Source organism: Octopus sinensis, linkage group LG3 (genome assembly GCF_006345805.1).
Source record: "Octopus sinensis linkage group LG3, ASM634580v1, whole genome shotgun sequence".
Taxonomy (NCBI): Eukaryota; Metazoa; Mollusca; class Cephalopoda; order Octopoda; family Octopodidae; genus Octopus; species Octopus sinensis.
This window is the reverse complement of record NC_042999.1, coordinates 164472990-164495409: the sequence shown is the minus strand read 5'-3', so window position 1 is coordinate 164495409 and position 22420 is coordinate 164472990. Positions and strand designations below refer to the sequence as shown.

At 37.6% G+C, this 22420-nt stretch overlaps 1 protein-coding gene across 4 annotated transcripts in view; it reads left to right on the top strand.

Annotated features, from left to right (window-relative positions):
- LOC115209909 (calcium-dependent protein kinase C) overlaps nt 1–22420 on the top strand; it is a 385995-nt gene that overhangs the window by 333953 nt on the left and 29622 nt on the right. For all 4 annotated transcript variants that reach the window (XM_029778506.2, XM_029778507.2, XM_029778504.2 and 1 more), the window contains one exon: nt 620–760. In XM_029778506.2, the coding sequence (XP_029634366.1) occupies nt 620–760 (141 nt within the window). The remainder of the gene's footprint in view (nt 1–619; nt 761–22420) is intronic.

Sequence of the window (22420 nt, the reverse complement as noted above, 5' to 3'; positions counted from 1 at the left end):
TCAATAAAAATCAGTAACATCAGAAATATCATTGAAATTTCCCTCAAATAACATCCTACCATCTTAAAAAAGGAAAGGATAGCCTCATTTATTATGTCATCCTGCTCACCTTCTAAAACCACAGGCTGGTTGCAGCTGGAATATGTTCTGTCATAAGTTTGCTCAATCAGGGTTGACCGAGGCTAAACAGTAATGCCTTCACACCACCACCACCATCATCATCATTGCAATTGCTACCATAACTATCAATATCATCATCAGTCAGTATCATTAAGGCTTTGTCAACCTTGATTTTCCTTACGCTTTCATTATTCTACAAAATGCTAATATACCATTATCATCATCATCATCATCATCATCTTGTGTTTAAAGCCTGCTCAGATTAACTTTGCTTTTCACTCTCCCAAGACTGATAAAGCAAGTGATGAGGGATGAGTTGATGTAATCAATGCTCCTTTATGACTTCAATCCAGTGACTGAAGCAAATAATAAAGTAAAAGAATATAAACTTCTAAATTCATTTCTATTTTTTTTTTAAATAAATAAATGACCAAAGTACAAATAAATTTCCCAGTTTTTCCAAATTTATTTACTATTTCCTTGTCACTTCATTTTCAAGTTACTTACCAAAAACCCCTCCAAGCGTCTTGGCTGCACTAACAATGGTGAACGAGATATCAAAGATCATGCTTTCTTCAGACGCATTGATTGGGCAAAAGTGGAAAGTCGAGATGTACAGCCACCATATAAACCTAAAATAGTGAGTATATATATCTACACATACATACATACATTCACCTTTTATTAATGGTTCTTCCTTGCTTTCTTCCCTTCTTTATCTGCTGTTTCTTTGGATTTCTGATCATCATATATTCTTGGTTACACAAGTTACTGGGTGGCATCAAACATGACCTGACATCAAATATTATCTTTTGTAGCTATCCAGTCAATGATGAAATAGGAAACAGTTGCTTACATAATGCCACATTGCCATCATGTTGTAATTGTTTCAACCAATATCAGAGACCAGAGAAATCTACTAACTTATAGGTTAATACCTAATTAAGAAACCTTCATTTGTTATAATTAATGAGTAGAGTGTTTTTAATAGATTCTGTGTGATGATTCGCGTTTCCCTGCCCCTGCTAACTTGGCTATAATCCACCACCTGCCTCACCTACCCTCTATAGACTTCATGGTGATGACATTCTCTCTGTAGCCCCAACAATCCAATGGCTTACGCAACTCACAGACATTGTTTCTTTCTCTCACTTAAACTGTTTTTTTTTAATGTATTTTTAATTGTTTGTTGGTAGATATACCAAAACTTGTTATGATATGAAAATGTTTTATTAATGTACATACATGAAAGTTACAACTGTGTTAAATCATCAATAGATGTGTGTGTGTGTGTGTGTGTGTGTTTATATACAAAGAAACCTGTGTTGGCATGTCTAGATATCAAATGTTATATTTGATACCATTTTTTTTATTAACTCTCAACCCTATCTTCTGTTCAAATTACCTAAACGCATTCCGTTTGTTCAGTGGAAGCTACCAAGGCTTTCCTTTACGAAATTGCTGTTTGTCAAACATTCTCCAACTGTTACACCCATACACACTCACATAACACACAGATTTGTGTTTTGGGTTATATATATGTATGTTATAATATACCATATGTGTATTGTATATAATTCAGTTGATTGAATAAATTGATTCACAAAATTGTACATACACAGTTTTGTATATGGAGTTTGTGATTCATATATGTACAATCTTGTATACATATATATATAAACTACACAAATTATATTTATAGTTTTGTATATAAAGTTCATAAAGTTGAATAGATTTTGTATTTTTGATGGCTCTAAATAGTCATTCAATGTACTTCTTCCATCTTGTTACAAAAGTCTCTGCTGTAAGCATTACAATTCAATTTAACAGCTTGTTCACTTCTGTGAACTTTAAGTTGACATGCATATAACACACACACACACACACACACAGCACACGCACACATACACACGCATGCATAGATTGTGTTGTTCCCCAGTATATTTAAAGGTGGCGAGCTGGCAGAAACGTTAGCACACAGGGCGAAATGCTTAGCGGTATTTCGTCTGCGTTACGTTGTGAGTTCAAATTCCGCCGAGGTCGACTTTGCCTTTCATCTTTTGGGGTCGATAAATTAAGTACCAGTTACGCACTGGGGTCGATGTAATCGACTTAATACCTATGTCTGTCCTTGTTTGTCCCCTCTGTGTTTAGCCCCTTGTGGGTAATAAAGAAATAAGTATATTTAAATGTATAACTTCACACATATTTACATAATTCTGCTGTTACTTTATTGAGCACTTTGGCAATTCTTTTAGACATTAAAAAAATGCAGTATTATATATCTCTACATATATATTTGACATGGGTGATTCTTTCTTGTCTTGGGATTCACGGTCAAATGGCTGGGTGGAATTGCGCAAAAAATTACACAGATGTGTAAAATGATCCAGTGGTGATGCTGGGCTTTGTATTTTTTTCACAGCTCCCATGGTTACCGAGATAATCTACTATAATAATACTCTTGTGTTTATGAATAAGAAAGGAAGGGGTGATAAATGAATAAGGAAGGAAGGGGTGATGTCATACTTGGTAGTGGGATGGTGAAAACTGTATGCTAAAAAATAAATCAAACAGTGTTTCAACTCTGTGTGAATATATGTGTTTATGTGAATGTGTGTGTATGTGCACGTGCAATTAAGTGTGATCTTTGTTCGCTTAGTATTTGGATTTATTTTTTGATTTGATTGAATCTTGGGTGTTTTTTTTTTTTGTTGGCCAGTTATTTTTTAGCATTTTTATAGAAAAAAGTCATTCTAAAATTATTTTTTAACGTAAGCATGCCCAAACAAGTCAAATGCTTACACAAAGCAGGTTTTACAGCCACATCATCTTAACTGACCAGGTGAAACTGGGCTCCTAGTGTGTAATGTGTTCTAACGAATTTTTCCACCCTCTAGGCTTAAAAGCCCTTATTGTTGGTTTCCTTGTCCTATTTTTTCTTCATTTGTATTGCTTTTACGTCCTGTTCTTGTCACTTGTTTTACCCCTCTGCAAAAGAATTTTATTTAATTCCTTTTGCAGAAAGGCTTCTTCGGTCGGGTCGTGTTCTGCCCTTACCTTCGAAACACGCATTGAGTCGAAACAGGGGCAGCTGAAGAAGGGGAATATTCCTTGAATTGGTTGTCTTGTAATCTGTTTTTCGTTGTTAAAAAAAGTCTGTTTCCTTGTTTGATTTTATGTTTTCGTTTCTTGTGTTCTACATTTATTTGTGGTGTCCTGTACTCATATATGCATGTATATATACATATAGATGTAGGTATGTGCATATATGTATGTATATATGCATATGTTTTATTTATTAAATTGTTATTATATATATATGTATATATATATATATATCCTATTTATTCTAGTTACATTTTGTTCTTGTAATACATATAATACTGCACATATAGAGATAAGCTTACCACGTATAAACACATGGAAAGCAATTTTATGGACCATTTTTGATGCTAAGAAAAGAAGAAAATATATGTGAGAGAGCACTTACACTTAAAATTATAGCAAAACAGGTTTGGGTCTTATTTCTCAAAGTAGGCAACCCCTGCTCTACAGGCTGTCCTTTCCTTCTAAACTTACATCTGTGTGGAACAACTCTCTCACTCTTTTCATGTTTATTCTTCAAGCATTAGCCTTCACAAATTCACACTGGATATTCAACCACATCAATCTCACCGATGTAAGGAAACCATTTAGTGGTCACTAAAGGATATGTAGATTGGGGACGGCAATTCATAGATCACATATTTAGATTTATTTTAGAAAATTTCATTCTGTTTCCAGGCAGGTCTCATTAGATTTCATTATTCTTAACTACTACAAGGTTCATCTTTGGTTAACTGACAAAGTTCTATCATTGACACAAGAATTAAACAGTGTTCTTTAAAAGAGATTCCTGAGTGTAGCAGAGATATTGACATTTAAACTATTCTTTAGATAATTCCTTTTATTGGTTTCAGTTATTAAACTACAATTGAACTAAGGCAATCCACATTTATTGATTCTAATGAATATATCAATCCCAATACTTATGGGGTTGTTTTATACGTATTTTAGCAATCTCCTCTAATTATCAAATGGATAAAAAAGAAAAATCTATTGGTATAAAAGGTTGCAGCAATCTCCTAATTGAGTGATAATTATATTTATATATATATATAAGTATATATGTATGTATGTATATATAATACCTATTTGATATATAGGTGCAGGCATGGCTGTGTGGTAAGAAACTTGCTTCCCTACCACATGGTTCCAGGTTCTGTCCCACTGCAAGACACCTTCAGCAAATGTTTTCTACTATATTTTTGGGCCAACCAAAGCCTTCTGAGCGGATTTGGTAGATGGGAACTGAAAGAAGCACATCACATATATATATTTGTGTGTCTTTCTATCTCTGTTTACCCCACCGCCACTTGACAATCGATGTTGGTGTGTGTTTACATCCTCATAAATTTGTGGTTCAGCAAAAGAGACCAATAGAATAAGTTCTAGGCTTGCAAAGAGTAAGTTCTGGGGTCAATTTCTATGACTAAAACCCTTTAAGCTGGAGCTCCAGCATGGCTGCAGTCAAATGACTGAAACAAGTAAGGAATAAAAGAATAGTAAAGCTGTGTGTTCTGGTGGTTATGGTGTTTCACTCACAATTGAATGATCATGGTTTCAAATCTTGGACCAAGTGGTGCAATTGTCTTTTTCAGCAAAACGCATCATCCATGTTGCCCTGCATTAGTTTGGCATCTCATGTGGGACACACTTTGTGCCTGCAGAGGCACTGGGGAGAGAGTGAGCAAGCAATTTCAGAATCTTTATCTGTCATCTTTGACAGGAGAGTCTACCATTCATATATTTCTTTCACTTGTTTCAGTCATTTGACCACAGCCATGCTGGAGCACTGCCTTAAAACGTTTTTTTTAATTGAAGAAATCAATCCCAAGACTTATTTTTTAAACCACATACTTATTTTAATCATCTCTTTTGCTGAACCACTAAGTTATGAGGATGTAAACACACTGACATCGGTTCTCAAGCAATGATGGGGGGGGACAAACACAGCCACAAAGACACACACATACATACACGCACACACACACTCACAACAGACTTCTTTTAGTTTCCATCTACCAGAACCATTCAAAAGGCTTTAGTCAACCCTAAAGACATATATATATTTAGGAAATACTGAAAAAAATCTGAAAATGTGTCAAAATTTTCTTTGATTTATATACTTCTATTGGGTAATTAAAACAAACTTTTTAGTGTAAGCAGAGAATAATTGTATTTTATGTGTTAATATGTATACAAAATATAAAGATATAAAGATACGCTTTCACAGAATAAATGTTTTTATATCATAGTTCAACTGAAATTAAATTGGTATATGTATTCTTAAGGTGAGTTTGACATATATAATTTACATAAACATAAATAACAAAAGTGATGGAAGTGAACAAGGAAAAATAAGGAATCACATGTTGCTTTAGTTTTTTGTATTGAAAAAGGTAATTAGTATGTACATCTTTGAGTTTTGTAGTTAAAAATGATTTTTTTTTTTTCTGGTGGGGCAGATATTATAGGAAAAAGTCATTTAACTGAGCTGGATCTTGTTTTGCGGATTTCAGCTTTTTTGCTTTTTTTCAAAGTCTTATGTAATTTTCCATTTTTTCCTTATTTAAAATCATGTGCAGTTTTGTGATTAAATTGGCATGTCAGTATATATATATATCTGTAAATATAATATGTGACAATTATTTGGTAGCCATGATAAAACTCAGAGTTTTGGATGTCGGGGTGGAAACCCACACCGGCATCCCTTCAGTTATCTGGCCATCGAAAAAAATGCTATGAAAATGACTGTTAAAACAAAGGGAAATTACTGTGTGATTGACTGTTATTAAGACAAAAGAGCTATTAGGATGACTGCTAAGTAAGGGGAGGGAGTAAAGGTAAGGGAGTAAAAATGTTCATAGTGGGTGGACATGCACGCGTACGCGAATACTATGAACATTTTTACTCCTTACCTTTACTCCCTCCCCTTACTTAGCAGTCATCCTAATAGCTCTTTTGTCTTAATAACAGTCAATCACACAGTAATTTCCCTTTGTTTTAACAGTCATTTTCATAGCATTTTTTTCAATGGCCAGATAACTGAAGAGATGCCAGCGTGGGTTTCCACCCCGACATCTGAAACTCTGAGTTTTATCATGGCTACCAAATAATTGTCACATATTATATTTACAGATAAATTCCTCTATTTACATAATATTGAGGTCTCTTTCATTCTTTTGTTGTCTTACCATTTCTATCAATATACATATATGCAAAGAAGTGCAGATCTCTAACTGTGGAGGGAACCTGTGGTAGAGGTAGAGCCAGGAAGACATGGGACACGGTAGTGAAGCATGATCTTCGAACTTTGAGCCTCACAGAAGCCATGACCAATGATCAAGACCTTTGGCGATGTGCTGTGCTTGAGAGGACCTGCCAATTCAAGTGCTCCTGTACTGGTGGCATGTAAAGAACATCTTTTGAGTGATGAGCCTCATGGAAGCAAAGTGGCAGAGTTCCTTTTGAGTGTTGGTCTTGAAGAGGCAAAGTAGCTGAGTTCCTTTCGAGCGTTGGGCCTCACAGAGGTAAAGTGACTGAGTTCCCTTTTGAGTGTTGGGCCACATGGAGACAATGACCAAGACCTTTAGCATTATATCATACTTGAGAAGAAGACGCATCAAGTCGAGCAAAATTGCAGTCATGGCTGATTTTGGTGTCATGCAAATTGGCACCCGTGCTGGTGGTACATAAAAGAACCCCAGTGTCATGCAAATGGCATCTGTGCCAGTGGCACGTAAAAGCACCCATTACACTCTCAGAGTATCTAGCCATGCCAAATCAGACTGGAGTCTGGTGCATCCTTCCAGGATGCTAGTCTGGTCAAATCGTCCAACCCATGCCAGCATGGACAACAGACGTTAAATGATGGTGGTGGTGGTGTGTATATGTGTGTGTGTATACTGGTATCAGAGTGGTAAAATAGTTTTGGTATAAAACATTAAAAATATTTCCTGGCTTTCTGTCTTAAGCAATATTAGTATTTGGTTTCCATGTCAGAATTGGGAGAGTAAAAAGTGTGTATATAAGATGAAGTTCAATGTCTGTACTTTGATCATTGCATCTAAAGTCAGAAGATACTTTTATCCTGAACAGTTATTAGCATTATATAGTACTAATTTCAATCACATAAGAATATTCTCAGCACTACAGGAATTGAAAGCTATTTACACCACTACCTTACACTTTTTCTAGACTCCCATCCAAGGAAAGGCCACCCATCACCAACTCTAACAGTTTGTATTCTCACCTAGTTCTAAAAGCACACACATATATATATATATATATATATATATATTATATATATATATATAATATATATATATATATATATATATTACATACATACATACATACATAGTTTGTATGCATATAGCTGATGTTATGGAGGCCTAGTGTGCATGCACACTATGCACATTATTGGGTCCCCTCTCCCAAATCAATTCCATTTGACATCCATTTTTCATTCTTACCATTGTCACCTCCATCAATCTATATTTGCCACCAATATCCAGTCTTTCCTGTATTTTGTCAATCTTTTACTCTTCCCCCCACTCTCTTGTAGCTTTTAATCCCTTCTCTTATCTCCCTACCACTCATCCTTCTTTCATTCTCCTATCTCCTGTATCATTCTGCTGCTGTAAGTAATTAAATCAGAATTTGTTACAAGTATCACCATTTATGTACTGCTGAATTCTGCTCCCTCTCCTCCAATCTACTCCTAGTTGACATCCATCCATCATTCTTATCCTCATCAATCCATTTATATTTACTATCAACTACACCCACTCTTGTTCACCATTTACTACATATATAAGCTGACAACCTCTTCATGTTTATATCATCTCACTTGCCAGCTATATTCTCACAACCCTGGCTTTTCCTGCTGATCAAGACATAGTCTTCTGGCCTATTAGATCCTGTCAAACCACCCAACCCATACCAGTTGGAAAGCAGACATTAAAATTATAATACTGAATTGTCCCCACCAAAATTCACTTGGTATACTGGCCTCACACCTTCCATTCCTTCAATCTTTCTTCTCCGAAACCCACTTCCCTTAGAAATTTTTAACCTTTCTCTCTTTTCTCTTGTATCACCATTGACCAACCAAAGAACTGCAAGCATAAATTAACCACACTCTCTCTGCTTGTATACACATATCCTATCTGTGGGAGAAGTAAAAGAAGGCTATGAACAATGTACATCTCCCTAGATAAAATAAAGTTACATGTAATTGTTGTATTTTTAAAATTATATTTTTAATTATTTCTCATACAAGATACAAAAACTAATATTGGAAAGTGAAGTTTATTGATTCTTCAGTAATAAGAAACTGTATGTCAAAGATGTCTTTCAACTTTTTACATCATCCCTCTCATCTCTCCTCATCACAAATGTGATACACTTTTTATACACTTTAAATGCAATAACTTCCACTGAACAAAAATGATTCTTTTTTTTTTCATCAGTTTTGCAATTTTCTTATCAATTTTTCTACCAATGTGTCATCTGATATTCTATTTTTTCTCTAGCTTTCCTGTCAAATGAAGTTTCAATACTACGTTGGTCCATCTCCCTATCTCTTTATTTTCTCATCATTCAGTGACTTATTGCTTTCCTAACCAAGACCAGATTAATATTCTCAGAGATAGGTCTTGAAATTTATGATGTACATTGTAGAGTGTATGATCTTTTATCTTTTATTTGTTCAGTTATTAGACTGTGGCCATGCTGGAGCATGGCCTTGAAGAATTTTAGTTGAATGAATGAACCCCAGTACTTTTTTTTATTAATTTTTCAAGCCTAGTACTTATTCTATCAGTCTCTTTTACCAAGCTGCTAAGCTACAGGGACGTAAACACCATAATACCAGTTATCAAGCAGTGCTGGGGTACAGGCACAAACACACACACACATATGTACGAGAGGAAGTCGAAAATTATCTGCATTCATAACATATCTTTATTATTGTAACACTGTCTTCTATATATGCGTTATTTATTATAGTTGGTACTATTGTGGTCATGTGATCGAAGTTTGAGCCCGGTCACACCATATTTCTTTCTGGTTTTACAGTCTAAGCATTGCCACTCCACTAGTAATGTGCACCAAAGAAGAACAAAGGACAATGATCTGATTTCTCTGGTCGAAAGGTGTGTCAGGTCCTGAAATTCATTGGAGGCTTTTATCACAATAGAGGACAGTGCACTACCATGCAGAAGTGTGGCCAGACAAGCATGATGCAAAAGAGGGAGCAGGACACCCATTAACCTCCACCACTGACGATTCAGCAAGCTTGAAAGATTGGAATGGGGGACTGGTTTACCATTACTATCTCTTGGATCATTGCTCTCTGTTCTTCTTTGGTGCCCATTGCTGGTGGAATGGCCATGCGTACACTGTAAAGCCAGAAAGAAAAATGGCATGATCAGGGTCAAACTTCGATCATGTGACCACAATAGTATCACCTATAAGCACGTATGCTCAGAAGGCAGTGTGACAATTATAAAGATATGTTTTGGCAAAAGTGTGAATAATTTTTGACTTCCCCTTGTATATATATATATATATATATATATATATATATATATATATATACACGACAGGCTTCTTTCAGAAGACACTTGCCCAAGGTGCTTTGCAATGGAACTGAACCCAAAACCATGTGACTGGGAAGCAAACTTCTTAGCACACAGCCACTCTTGCACGTATGATGTTTATTTATGGAGGGCAAGAATGGATGAAGATAGTTGTGTGAAAAAGTGCCACACCCTAGCGGTTGAGGGAACCTGTGGAAGAGGCTGACCCAGGAAAACCTGGGACGAGGTGGTGAAGCACGACCTTCGAACTTTAAGTCTCACCGAGGAAATGACTAGAGACCGAGACCTTTGGAAGTATGCTGTGCGTGAGAAGACCCGGCAGGACATGTGAGACCATAACCTGTGGGCTCTACATGGGATGTAGCCAGTCCACTTATGGATACCTTTCCTTCTTGGGACACAAAAATCTACTTGTGAAGACCTGTTGAGGCAAGTGAGAATCGAAATCGATCAACATCAATGGAAATTGTAGCTGTGGTACCAGTGCCGGTGGTACGTAAGAGAACCATCTGAACGTGGCCATTGCCAGCGCTGCCCCAACTGGCCTCCATGCCAGTGGCACGTAAAAAGCACCATCCGACCATGGCCGTTGCCAGCCTCACTTAAGAAGATTTTATATAGTGATGAAAAAAGCTTTTCCTGCAAATATTCAGGTTGGGCTTAGTCTCATCAGTCTTGGAAGGTTTGCTAATGCCATGGGTAATGCCTCTCCTTCCCTGACTGATCTGTAACAAAAATCTCTGGTGCTACTTATTCAGTTGATTTAATGTTTTGCAGCTGATTTAGGACTGGTTGGAACTTTTCAATAATAACTGGCACTTTGATAATTATGCTAATTTGCTTCAAATATAAATATTTCTTTAAGAATTATTTAAATGTGTATATGAATGTTTAATCAAATAATCCAGTAACAATTCTCTGTCAATCTCATGGATATCACAAATGAAGAGACACCACCCAGAAAATGATGTTGAGAAGCAATCAGGTTAAAAAACAGTTTTCGTGTATTATTTCAATAGCAACTGTTAAACATTCCACTTGTACAAATTCACCTATTATCATGTGTGATGTACACACACACGCGTGCATTCATGTATATATCATAAATATATATATACATACACACACCCACACATAGCTGTACCATTCATTTGCCTTTAGCCTCTTTCTGAGAGCAGGTTTGTTTTTGTTTTTTTTGTCTTTCTCACCATGGAATAGAAATTAATTAATGTTCAGTTTTAACCATAAGAAGAAAAGTAAAATTTATTTAGAAATAAGTGTTCTATATGAGCAGTATATTTACTGGTTCATCAATTTTTTACACAATGGAATAAAGAAAATATTGTTTTCTCTTCTTTCTCTCTAAAATATCATTAAGTATGTGACTCAAGATATTATATTCTTTGCATGTTTAATACTTTTTTTTAACTCCATATCTATGGACAATCCTGTTTATGCTGCGTCACTTCAGCATGAACTAATGCATTGTTAGGTAATCAATGAAGGAATTATATTATCCAACTAAATGTCTTCATTTTACACCAGAAAGATAGGAGGAGGGGAGAAGGAAAAGAAAGAAAGAAAAAAGATGCTACCTCAATGTTTTAGAAATTGATAAAAACAATTCTGAGTATATCCATTTTTTTTTTTTCTTTTTCTTGCTGCAAATTTAAAAGCCGAGAGTTCAGATTTGAGTTATGATATCTTATGTAAGTTTTCTGTTTTCAGCCATATTTTAACCCTGTAGCATTCAGATTACTCTCGTAAATTTAATGCTTATTTATTCAGATTGTTTTGAATTAATTACACATTATTGTAGCTTCGAGTGAAGGCACATGACTTAGTGGTTAAAGCATTCGGTTGTGAATTCAATTCCCAGTAATATGTTAAAGCAAGATGCTTTATTTCACAGTGCTCCATTCTACTTGGCTGGCAAAAATGAGTTGTACCTGTATTCCAAAGGGCCAGCCTTGGCACATTCTGTGTCACACTGAATCTTCCTGAGAACTACATTAAGAGTATACATGTCTGTGGAGTTCTCAACCACTTGCACGTTAATTTCACAAACAGGCTGTTCCGTTGATTGGATCAACTGGAACCCTTGTCATTGTAACTGACAGGGGACCAATTTTATCGTAGCTTCGAGATTTCAATGCCGTTTTTGTGTATTTTTAGAATGACATTGCAGAGTAGGTGTGAAAGGCTGCATCTGGCTGGCTTGAACATCAGTATTTGAGCTGGATGTAGTTGGTTTAAATGCTAAAAGTTTAAGTTACATACAAGTGGCCTTTGTCATGTTACTACTAGGACCTTGTGATTGTGAAGCAAACTTCATAACACACACACACACACACAAACATTGAAGTGCCTAAAATTTGAAGGAACTGGGGAATGATGTAAGGGATGAGCACATTAGCGGCAGCAGTCTAATCTGTTAATTCTGAGTGACTAACCCATGACAACATCCCACTCTATCATGTGTGATATCATATGCAATGAACTGATGTTACTAAATAAACCATTGCCCAGCTTGCAGACCTTGTGGTGACAGTTGTATCCTGTCCAAGCAGGAATGGCCCCAAGAATAAAGAAAGGAATTAATGTTGCTTCGGCATCAACAAGTGAATTCAAAAAGCTATCTTGAATTCACTTCAAATTCTATTACACTTCTCTAGATACCTGATGAGAATGGTTTGTCCTACAAAGTTTTCAGTTGAATGGAGCTGAGTCAAGCTTATTAAATAATGTATGATATAGTTCAATATATGTATTACATAGTTAGTCCTTCTGTTACATACGTTGTGCTGTTTACATGTGTGTGTTTGTGTGTGTGTGTGTGTGTGTGTGTGTGTGTGTGTGTGTGGTATGGTCAAACAATGTTTTGCTATGGTGAAAGACACTTGCTGCTGTGTAGAATCAATCCTATAATTGCACATTTGTAAGGAAACTTCTTAACCACACAGTAATGCCAAGTATGTTACTGGTATTTTTTTCATTAGCTCTTCTACACATGGCAGACAAAACTATCCTAAAATTACTGAGACAACAAATTAGATTCTTTTAGATATCTAGAATATTGCACTTTCTTTAGTGCATTCAAACCTCTGGAAATTCTGGCCAAGCTGGAGTTTCAGCTTATGCACTAAGTAGAGGCAGTGGTGAAAGTAGTGGCAGTAGTGGTTGCTGTTGGAAGCTGTTTTATACTGATCTTACCCTGTTGGGAATAGCTGATCTTCAACAATAGAACCCTTCATCTCTGTCTAACAGACCAGAAAGTAGTACTCCTGCTTGAGTTAGTAAAAACAACTAGCAATGAAGGACTTGACTTCAGAACTTCAGTGTGTGAAATATAGGGAAGAGAGAGAGAGAGAGAGAGAGGAGGTAGATTTCCAGAAACTGTGAATCAGCTGAATAAAGTATTTAAAAAAAAACACTGATACTAGTATTCTGCAAGTAGAAAACAATTTAAAGATTTCAGAAACCAGATGAAGCAGACTGCACAATAGAATTTCAAATAATTGGCTGCCATTTAGAAAAAAAATGTATTCAATCCAATAAATAGATTTCCTTAAATACTTTGTCATCAAATTCAACCATTAACCAAAGCTGATAAAGCAATTAAATGAGAATTGTGTATAATCTATCGACACCAGGCTGCTGCCTCGTTGAATTTTGCTTCTCAATTTGAATTTCTGTTTGGTCTGAGTGACAGTAAAATGTGTAAGCATGGATATTCAATGTAAATTTCTGGCACTTCATAAGCCATAAACTGTCTTTTTTGTAATTATTGGAAAATCTGAATGATTGAGAAAGACTTGTACATCATAAATTACTGAAGAACAAATGCAGCTGCTCAAAGTATTGTTCTTGAAATGTTATTTCTTTCATATTAACACCAAGAAATTATCACCATTCATAGCATTACACAAAGCCATCCAGTCCATGTAATAGCTGTGAAAGCAAACATGCGAGAGGTAGCATATAAGGTTAGAGTTTGTTAAGCAGCTGGCAAATTTTTAGTTACTGTTTAAGATGTCTATGCAGATAATAGTATCACCATCTCAGATGTGGTAGTATGCTGCCCTGGGGTTCTCAGGTTTTACAGAGAGTTAATAGAAATTGGGAGCTGTGGTATTTTCTAATCTTGAACAGGAAAGCCTTCTTTGATATGCAGTCTTTGCTATATTCATCCGCTCATGAAAGCGTATTCCTGGGTGCACTTTTATGGTCATGTTATATAGTTTGGTTGTGTGATACTAAAATCACAAGATCAGAATCTATTTGTGCATGTGTGTGTGAATACATTTAATAACAATGAAAATTAATTACCTGAGTTTTCATACATATTGAAAAAAATAATATTAGATTTAAATAATAAAAGATACATACAAACATGCTTGCATTCATACATATATTCTAGCATGCGTGCATATTGACAATATCACACACACACACATACACACACACTAAATTACTTCCGTAAGGACTAATTAAACAGAAGAACTTGTACTGATTCAGTAAGGAAAGTCCCTGAAACTTAATAATTACATCAGTTAAAAATATACACTTGTTTCATATGACATCCCAAATTAATATATATCATAGATAAGATATATCCATTCCACCTAGTAATTAATGATTTAATTAAAATCATGAGTTATGTAAGACTACTTATCACATTCCATGTCATCAACAAAAAAGAATGACAAATTATTATAAATTGTTCCAAACCTCTATATTCTATATGAAAATTGCAGGATTAGCATGTACTAATAAATTCCATTAAGTAATTGCTGACAACAAAAGTTCATATTGAATAAAATATATATCATCATATGTGTTTTGTGTGTGTGTGTGCAAATACATGATGGTTAGTGAGAGGAAGGGCATCCAGCCGTAAAGTGAACAATAAAATGATGATATATATATTCTTTTTTTGAAATAGTGGAACTTGAAGCATATCACATCATCATCATCATCATCATCGTTTAGCGTCCGCTTTCCATGCTAGCATGGGTTGGATGGGTCAACTGGGGTCTGTGAAGCTGGAAGGCTTCGTCAGGCCCAGTCAGATCTGGCAGTGTTTCTACGGCTGGATGCCCTTCCTAACGCCAACCACTCCGCGAGTGTAGTGGGTGTTTTTTACGTGCCACCTGCACAGGTGCCAGACAGAGCTGGCGAACGGCCATGAACGGATGGTGCTTTTATGTGTCACCGGCACGGGGCCAGGCGATGCTGGCAACGGACACGAACGGATGGTGCTTTTACGTGCCACCGACACGGGGCCAGACAGAGCTGGCAAACGGCCACGAACAGACGGTGCTTTTACGTGTCACCGGCACGGGGGCCAGCCGAGGCTGGCAACGGACGTGAACGGATGGTGCTTTTATGTGCCACCGACACGGTTGCCAGACAGAGCTGGCAAACGGCCGCGAGCGGACGGTGCTTTTACGTGTCACCGGCACGGGGGCCAGCCGAGGCTGGCAACGGACATGAACGGATGGTGCTTTTACGTGCCACCGACATGGGGCCAGACAGAGCTGGCAAACGGCCACGAACGGATGGTGCTTTTACGTGCCACCGACACGGGGCCAGACAGAGCTGGCAAACGGCCACGAACGGACGGTGCTTTTACATGTCACCGGCACGGGGCCAGGCGAGGCTGGCAACGAACACGAACGGATGGTGCTTTTATGTGCCACTGACACGGGGTCAGGCAGAGCTGGCAAACGGCCATGAGCGAATGGTGCTTTTTACGTATCACCGGCACGGGTGCCAGATGAGGCTGACAGCGGACACGAACGGATGGGTCACTTAACCCCTGCTTTCTGATATATGATTTGATTTTGATTGTTCTCACTGGTCTTGCCGGGTCTTCTCACGCACAGCATACTTCCATAGGTCTCGGTCTCTGGTCATTTCCTTGGTGAGACCTAGAGTTCGAAGGTCGTGCTTTACCACCTCGATCCAGGTTTTCCTGGGTCTACCTCTTCCACAGGTCCCCTCAACTGCCAGGGTGTGGCACTTTTTCACACACCTATCTTCATCCATTCTCACCACATGACCATACCAGCGCAATCGTCTCTCTTGCACACAACATCTGATTCCTCTTAGGTCCAACTTTTCTCTCAAGGTACTTACACTCTGTCGACTATGAACACTGACATTACACATCCAACGGAGCATACTGGCTTCGTTTCTCGCGAGCTTACGCATGTCCTCAGCAGTCACGGCCCATGTTTCACTGCCATGTAGCATGGCTGTTCGTACACATGCATCATACAGTCTGCCTTTTACTCTGAGCGAGAGGCCTTTAGTCACCAACAGAGGTAAGAGCTCCCTAAACTTTGCCCAGGCTATTCTTACTCTAGCCGTTACACTTTCAGCACACCCACCCCCACTACTGACTTGGTCACAAAGATAACGGAAGCTATCAACTTCTTCTAGTTTTTCCCCCTGGAAAGTGACGGAAGTTGTTTTCTGCAGATTTTCAGAGGTTAATGCTCCCGAGCATCTGCCACATACAAAAACCATCTTCCTAGTTAGCCTTCCTATGACATTGCTGCACCTCTTATGTGTCCATAGCTTACACTTGGTGCATCTTATAGAGTTTCTACCTACACCTTTTCTACAGATCGAGCAGGGCCATCTACCTGAAGGCGTTTGTGATTTGTCTACCTTCCTACTTATTAGGACTTTGGTTTTAGCTAGGTTGACTCTAAGGCCCTTCGATTCTAAACCATGCTTCCACACCTGAAACTTCTTCTCCAGTTCTGATAATGACTCAGCAATTAGAGCAAGGTCATCAGCATAGAGGAGCTCCCAGGGGCATCCTGTCTTGAATTCCTCCGTTATTGCCTGGAGGACTATGATAAATAGGAGGGGGCTGAGGACTGAGCCTTGGTGGACCCCTACCTCTACCCGGAATTCTTCATTGTACTCATTTCCAACCCTCACCTTACTAGCAGTGTCCCTGTACATGGCTTGCACAGCTCTCACTAACCATTCATCTATTCCTAGTTTCCTCATTGACCACCATATGAGGGATCGGGGGACCCTGTCGAAGGCTTTCTCCATGTCAACAAAAGCCAGGTACAGGGGCTTATCTTTGGCTAGGTATTTCTCCTGCAGCTGCCTTACCAGGAATATAGCATCAGTGGTACTTTTCCCTGGCACGAAACCAAACTGCATCTCATCTAAACTAACTCTCTCTCTAATTAGTTGGCTTATGACCCTCTCTGTAACCTTCATCACCTGATCCAACAGCTTGATACCTCTGTAATTATTTGTATCTAGGGCATCACCTTTACCTTTGTAGCAGTTGACTATTATGCTGCTACACCAGTCATTGGGTATGACTCCTTCATGTATCACCTGATTAACTATACAGGTGACTAGGCTAAGCTATAAATAATAGTATGTAAATTTTGGGTCAAAAACCTCTTTGAGATACAAAATGTCAAAGGCTGCTCATGAGACACAAATTCAAAGCGATCCTTTAAATTTCATTATCAATATTAGAAACTTTATTTCATGCCAATGAGAATTGTGTTGTTGACATCGTAAGCATTTTATAAACTTTTTCTAGAGAATAGTGGATCTTAAAGCACATCACATAAAGCTATAAATACTAGCATGTAAATTTATATATATATATATATATGGAGCCTGGGGCAGCCCCTGGCTCCCCAGACCCCGGTCGAACCGTCCAACCTGTGCTAGCGCGGAAAACGGACATTAAACGATGATGATGATGATGATATATATATAAGCAGATGTGTTGTGTGTTTAAAGAGGTTAGTGGTGGTGACAGGAAGAGCATCCAGCTGTAGAAAAATCTGACTCAATAAAAACCCATGCAAGTATGGAAAAGTGTATGTATGTGTATATATATATAAAAACAGATGTACTATATGTACAATAAATTATTAAATATCGTTGAAGCACAGAATTCAAGCTAAATTAAAATCCTACAGCATCAGCACAAGTTAAGGCTATGACAAGTTGGAATCAGATTTATTAACTCTTTCTTTGATTGTTTTAACCCACCCTTTTCTATCATTAAAAGAACAATTGGCATTTTTGACGACATGGGTATGCTATTGTAAACATAATCTACAGTTGTATCCATCTGCAAGATAGGAAGAATGGGATTGATAATAGACTGCTTGAGTTTAAATTATACCCCTATTGAGTTTAATCTAAGGATTTATGGAGCAAACAAAGTAGAAAAACGGAGTCGCTCATTGTCAACTCTTTAGCATTTTAAACTGGCCATATCTGACCCAAAAATTCTGTTTTATGTTCAAACTATTCAGATCTTGGCTCTCTCACCTACCCTACAATGTCACTCTAAAAATGAACAATCAGATCATCAAAATCTCAAGGCTATAAGATAACGTATGATTAATTCAAAACAACATGAATGATAAGTATTTGACAGAGTAATCTGAATGTTACATTGTTAAACAAGTGATGATGCATAGAGATTCCATTATTAACAAGGCCAGCTGTAGAACCTATATAATATTTCAAAGTGCAGTGAGTTTCTGCAGTGGACTTGATAAAGAGATGAATTTCCATTAATTCATTGAGATATTGTGAACCAACATCTCAGCCAAGTAGTTTAAATTTATTAGATGTCACAATAAAGGTTAGGGGTGGTAGACAAAGAGAGTTTAACAGGCTCCATTGTCTGTATAGCATGCTTTATACATGGCACTGGCACCAGTGTTTTTAATGTAGCAGCAACAGCAGTGCTCTGTATGTGGCACCAGCACTGAGTGGGTTGCCAAATATCTTGTAAGACAAAAATCCCTCAGCTGGGAAGGAATGGTAGTATTGGGGGGATGGAGTGGCTTTGTACCAGTTGATGAGAGATTAAAATTATAGAGGGTAAGGATAAGTGTCTTGCTGTAGAGTAGATACATGGATATCCCAGTTGGAAAAGAAAGGAAGGTGAGTTAGATAGTAGGATGGAAAGAACAGGTGAGCTAAAGAGCAAAATGAAGGGGAAGCAACAGTGAGAGATGAGGATGAAGATGTGCCATGACATGCCATCGGGGAACTTGGGGGGGGGGTAGAATAGCTGATGCAGAGGTCTGGATTAGGTTAGTGGGCAGGATAGGGGTGACTATGGCAAATGATAAAGGGAAATATAGCTAATATTACTTAATATAGTTCTCTGTTGCTTCCATGTGTGTATATGCACACACACATATATATACACAAGGAAGGGCATCCAGACGTAGAAACCCTGCCAAATCTGACTGGGCCTGATGAAGCCTTCCGGCTTCACAGACCCCAGTTAAACCGTCCAACCCATGCTAGCATGGAAAACGGACGCTAAATGATGATGATGATGATGATGTGTATACATACACAAACACATACATATATATATATATATATATGCAAGCACACACACACATGTCCAGATGTTATAATTCTTTTCTCCTCATAGAAGAGCTCTCAAGAGACACCTGGCCCCTATTGTAAGAAGATAAGCACTAAATATGTTTGTTTTCTTTGTAACACAATTCATTCATTTTATGAAATACTATGGTCACCTGGTTGAAATATATCTCCCTCCTTCTCTCACTGTGTGTGTGTATAAAATATTACACACATGTATTTATATATGGACAGAGGCATTGCTGTTATTATGAAGTTTGCTTCCAAACCACTTGGTTTCAACTTCAGTTTCACCGTGTGGCACCTTTTGTACTTGCCTTCTACTACAGACTCAGGCCAACCAAAGCCTTGTAAGTGGATTTCATAAATAAAAACTGAAAGAAACCTCACATATATAGACATACATGCATGCAGACAGACTAGGAGAGAGAAAGCCCATTCCCTCAGGTTTCATAGGTTTGCAAGCTGTATAGCAACCTCAGTAGTGCTAGTAACATGAAAAAAGCACTCAGGACATATCGTAAAATGGTTGGCATCAGGGAGGGAATCCAGCTGTAAAATATATGCCTTGACAATCTCTTTCCAACTCCTGCAAGTATAAAGAAGTGGATGTTAAAACAATGATGATGATGATGATATGTATATATATATCTGTGGAAAAAGGTGAAAGTGGTCGAGTGAACTTGCCATGAGGAGTGAAATACCCAATATTTCAGACGCAATCGTTCATCAGTGGGTAAAGAAAAAGAGAAATTGAAGAAGGACAAGCAGAGTTTACATCCTCTCAGCTTGAAAAACTGGCTGCAACTGAGAGGATATAAACTCTGCTTGTTCTTCTTCAACTACTCTTTTTCTTTACCCACTGATGAAAGATTGCGTCTGAAACATTGGGTATTTCACTCCTCATGGCAAGTTCCCTCGACCACTTTCACCTTTTTCTATATTTTTTCAAGTCTTGCCGATGCAAAGCTACACAAGATTCCTTGTAGCTTGCCTGATTATACATATATATCTGTGTGTGTGTGCCAGTGACACATAAGAGCATCCAGTACATGATGCGGAGTGGTTGATGTTGGAAAGGGCATCCAGCCATAGAAGCTAAGCCAAAACAGACTGGAGCCCAATGAGCTCTCTGGCTTACCAGCTCCTAGTCAAACCGTCTTACCCATGCTAGCATGGGAAACAACCACTAAATATTTATATGTGTACATATGTATGCATATGTATACATGACTTTATATATATGTGTGTGTGTGTGTGTACATACACTCACACATGTATGTACATATAATTTTAGCATTGCACATATGCACATATCATGACACACCGAACCATATATCACATCCTTTCAATTTTTGTGCACACACATTTTTCCCAGCAATACCCACAAACAGATCTTGCACACAAATATATTATGTGGCTGTTATAAGATTTCAACAATTCTTAAATCTTCTGTTCATATATAAAATTATGAAATATAAAGTATTTACCACGTTACACTTATATGTGTGTGTGTGTGTCTGTGCTCACACATACACAAACATCCACACATATAGATGGATGTAAAATAAATGGATTTTGTTTATGAAATCTTGGAGATGTGGAATGGGTTCAGATAAAAAGTACAAAACATAATATCCAATAGCTTACTTTGTGTGTGTGTGTGCATGCGAGCATGCGTACATATGTGTATATGTGCTTGTGTGGATTTTTTGACAGCTTCCATTATATATTGTGGGCGTATTTTCTCTGTCTCCAACTGAAGTTTTTCTCTCAGCTTTATTCCATGTCACAGACCTAAGTAAGACATTGCCATGTACTGTACACATGTTGCCATTCCTTTCTCAATATTTTCCCCTTTTCTGAGCAGCTCCTCTATTCTGTAGTGGTTATACTTATCTATGAGACAGAGGACACTTGCTGCTTATCAGTTTTGTTGTTGTTGGTCCTGATTGGGTTACCCTATCATCAAAGTCATTCTAACTTTGAGTTTTAAAAGTTTCAGGACTATATTATCTTATGTATTGTTGTCTTTTTAATTTAAGATAAGGCATGATATCTGGGAAATTTGGCTGCTATTTCTATTGTATAGAGGCTCCCTTGTTGGTTTTTATATATATGACAGTGGGTGATGGCAGTCATGGTGGGGTTATGAGCAGTCGATGAAAATAAGTTGATTTGAAGTTGACTGGTATTTGGCTGCTTTTCTTTGTTAATAGAATATCTGCACAGAGCACCTATCATTGACTCAAACTTCGTGTATGGGTGATGTTCATGGTGGTAGTGGTAGGCTTATTGAATAATGAAGTGCAAAGAGAAAACTTGACCCAATGGCTCAGTAGAGAAGCCAAGTTAATCAGAGCAGTATTTAGTTGATTTGATAACCCAACCTTGATTGCCCATCAATTTAGTTATTTCTGTTCCCATGTGTCATGTCCGTCTGTACCTCAAGGTCTTTGAAAGAGACATTATCAGAAGCTCATCATCTTATAAATGTAAGTAAAGTTGGAAATCAAGTACTAGGGTCATTTGAACATGTGTGTATAATTAATCCAAAATAATAAATCATTTGAAATAGGCTTTGATTTATCAAAAGTTCTGCTAATATCCACTGGTAGGACTATCACAAAGTCATTTATAACTGCAGAAACAATTACTAATTGCAGAATCTGGTAGAGCTTCAGTAATCCTTTCTTTTGTTACTGTATTACACTATTATAGTGAAGGCTCAGTGGTCAGAATGTTGGGCTCACAATCATGAGGTTGTGAGTTTGATTCCCAGACGGGGCTGTGTGTTGTGTTCTTGAGCAAGACACTTTATTTCACATTGCTCCAGTTCACTCAGCTGTAGAAATGAGTTGCGATGTCACTGGTGCCAAGCTGTATTGGCCTTTGCCTTCCCTTGGATAACATTGATAGTGTGGAGAGAGGAGGCTGGTATGCATGGGCGACTGCTGGTCTTCTATAAACAGCCTTGCCCAGACTTGTGCCTCACATGGTAACTTTCTTTGTGCAATTCCATTGTCACTCTTGCCTAAAGGGTGTCTTTACTCTTTTGTATTATTATATTCATTAAATCAATACAATAGGTGTGTAAGCAAGCTTGGCTCTGTTCTCTGTCTCTGCACTGAGTTTCAAGTTGATAATCTATTATGTATACTATGCAAAACTGTATG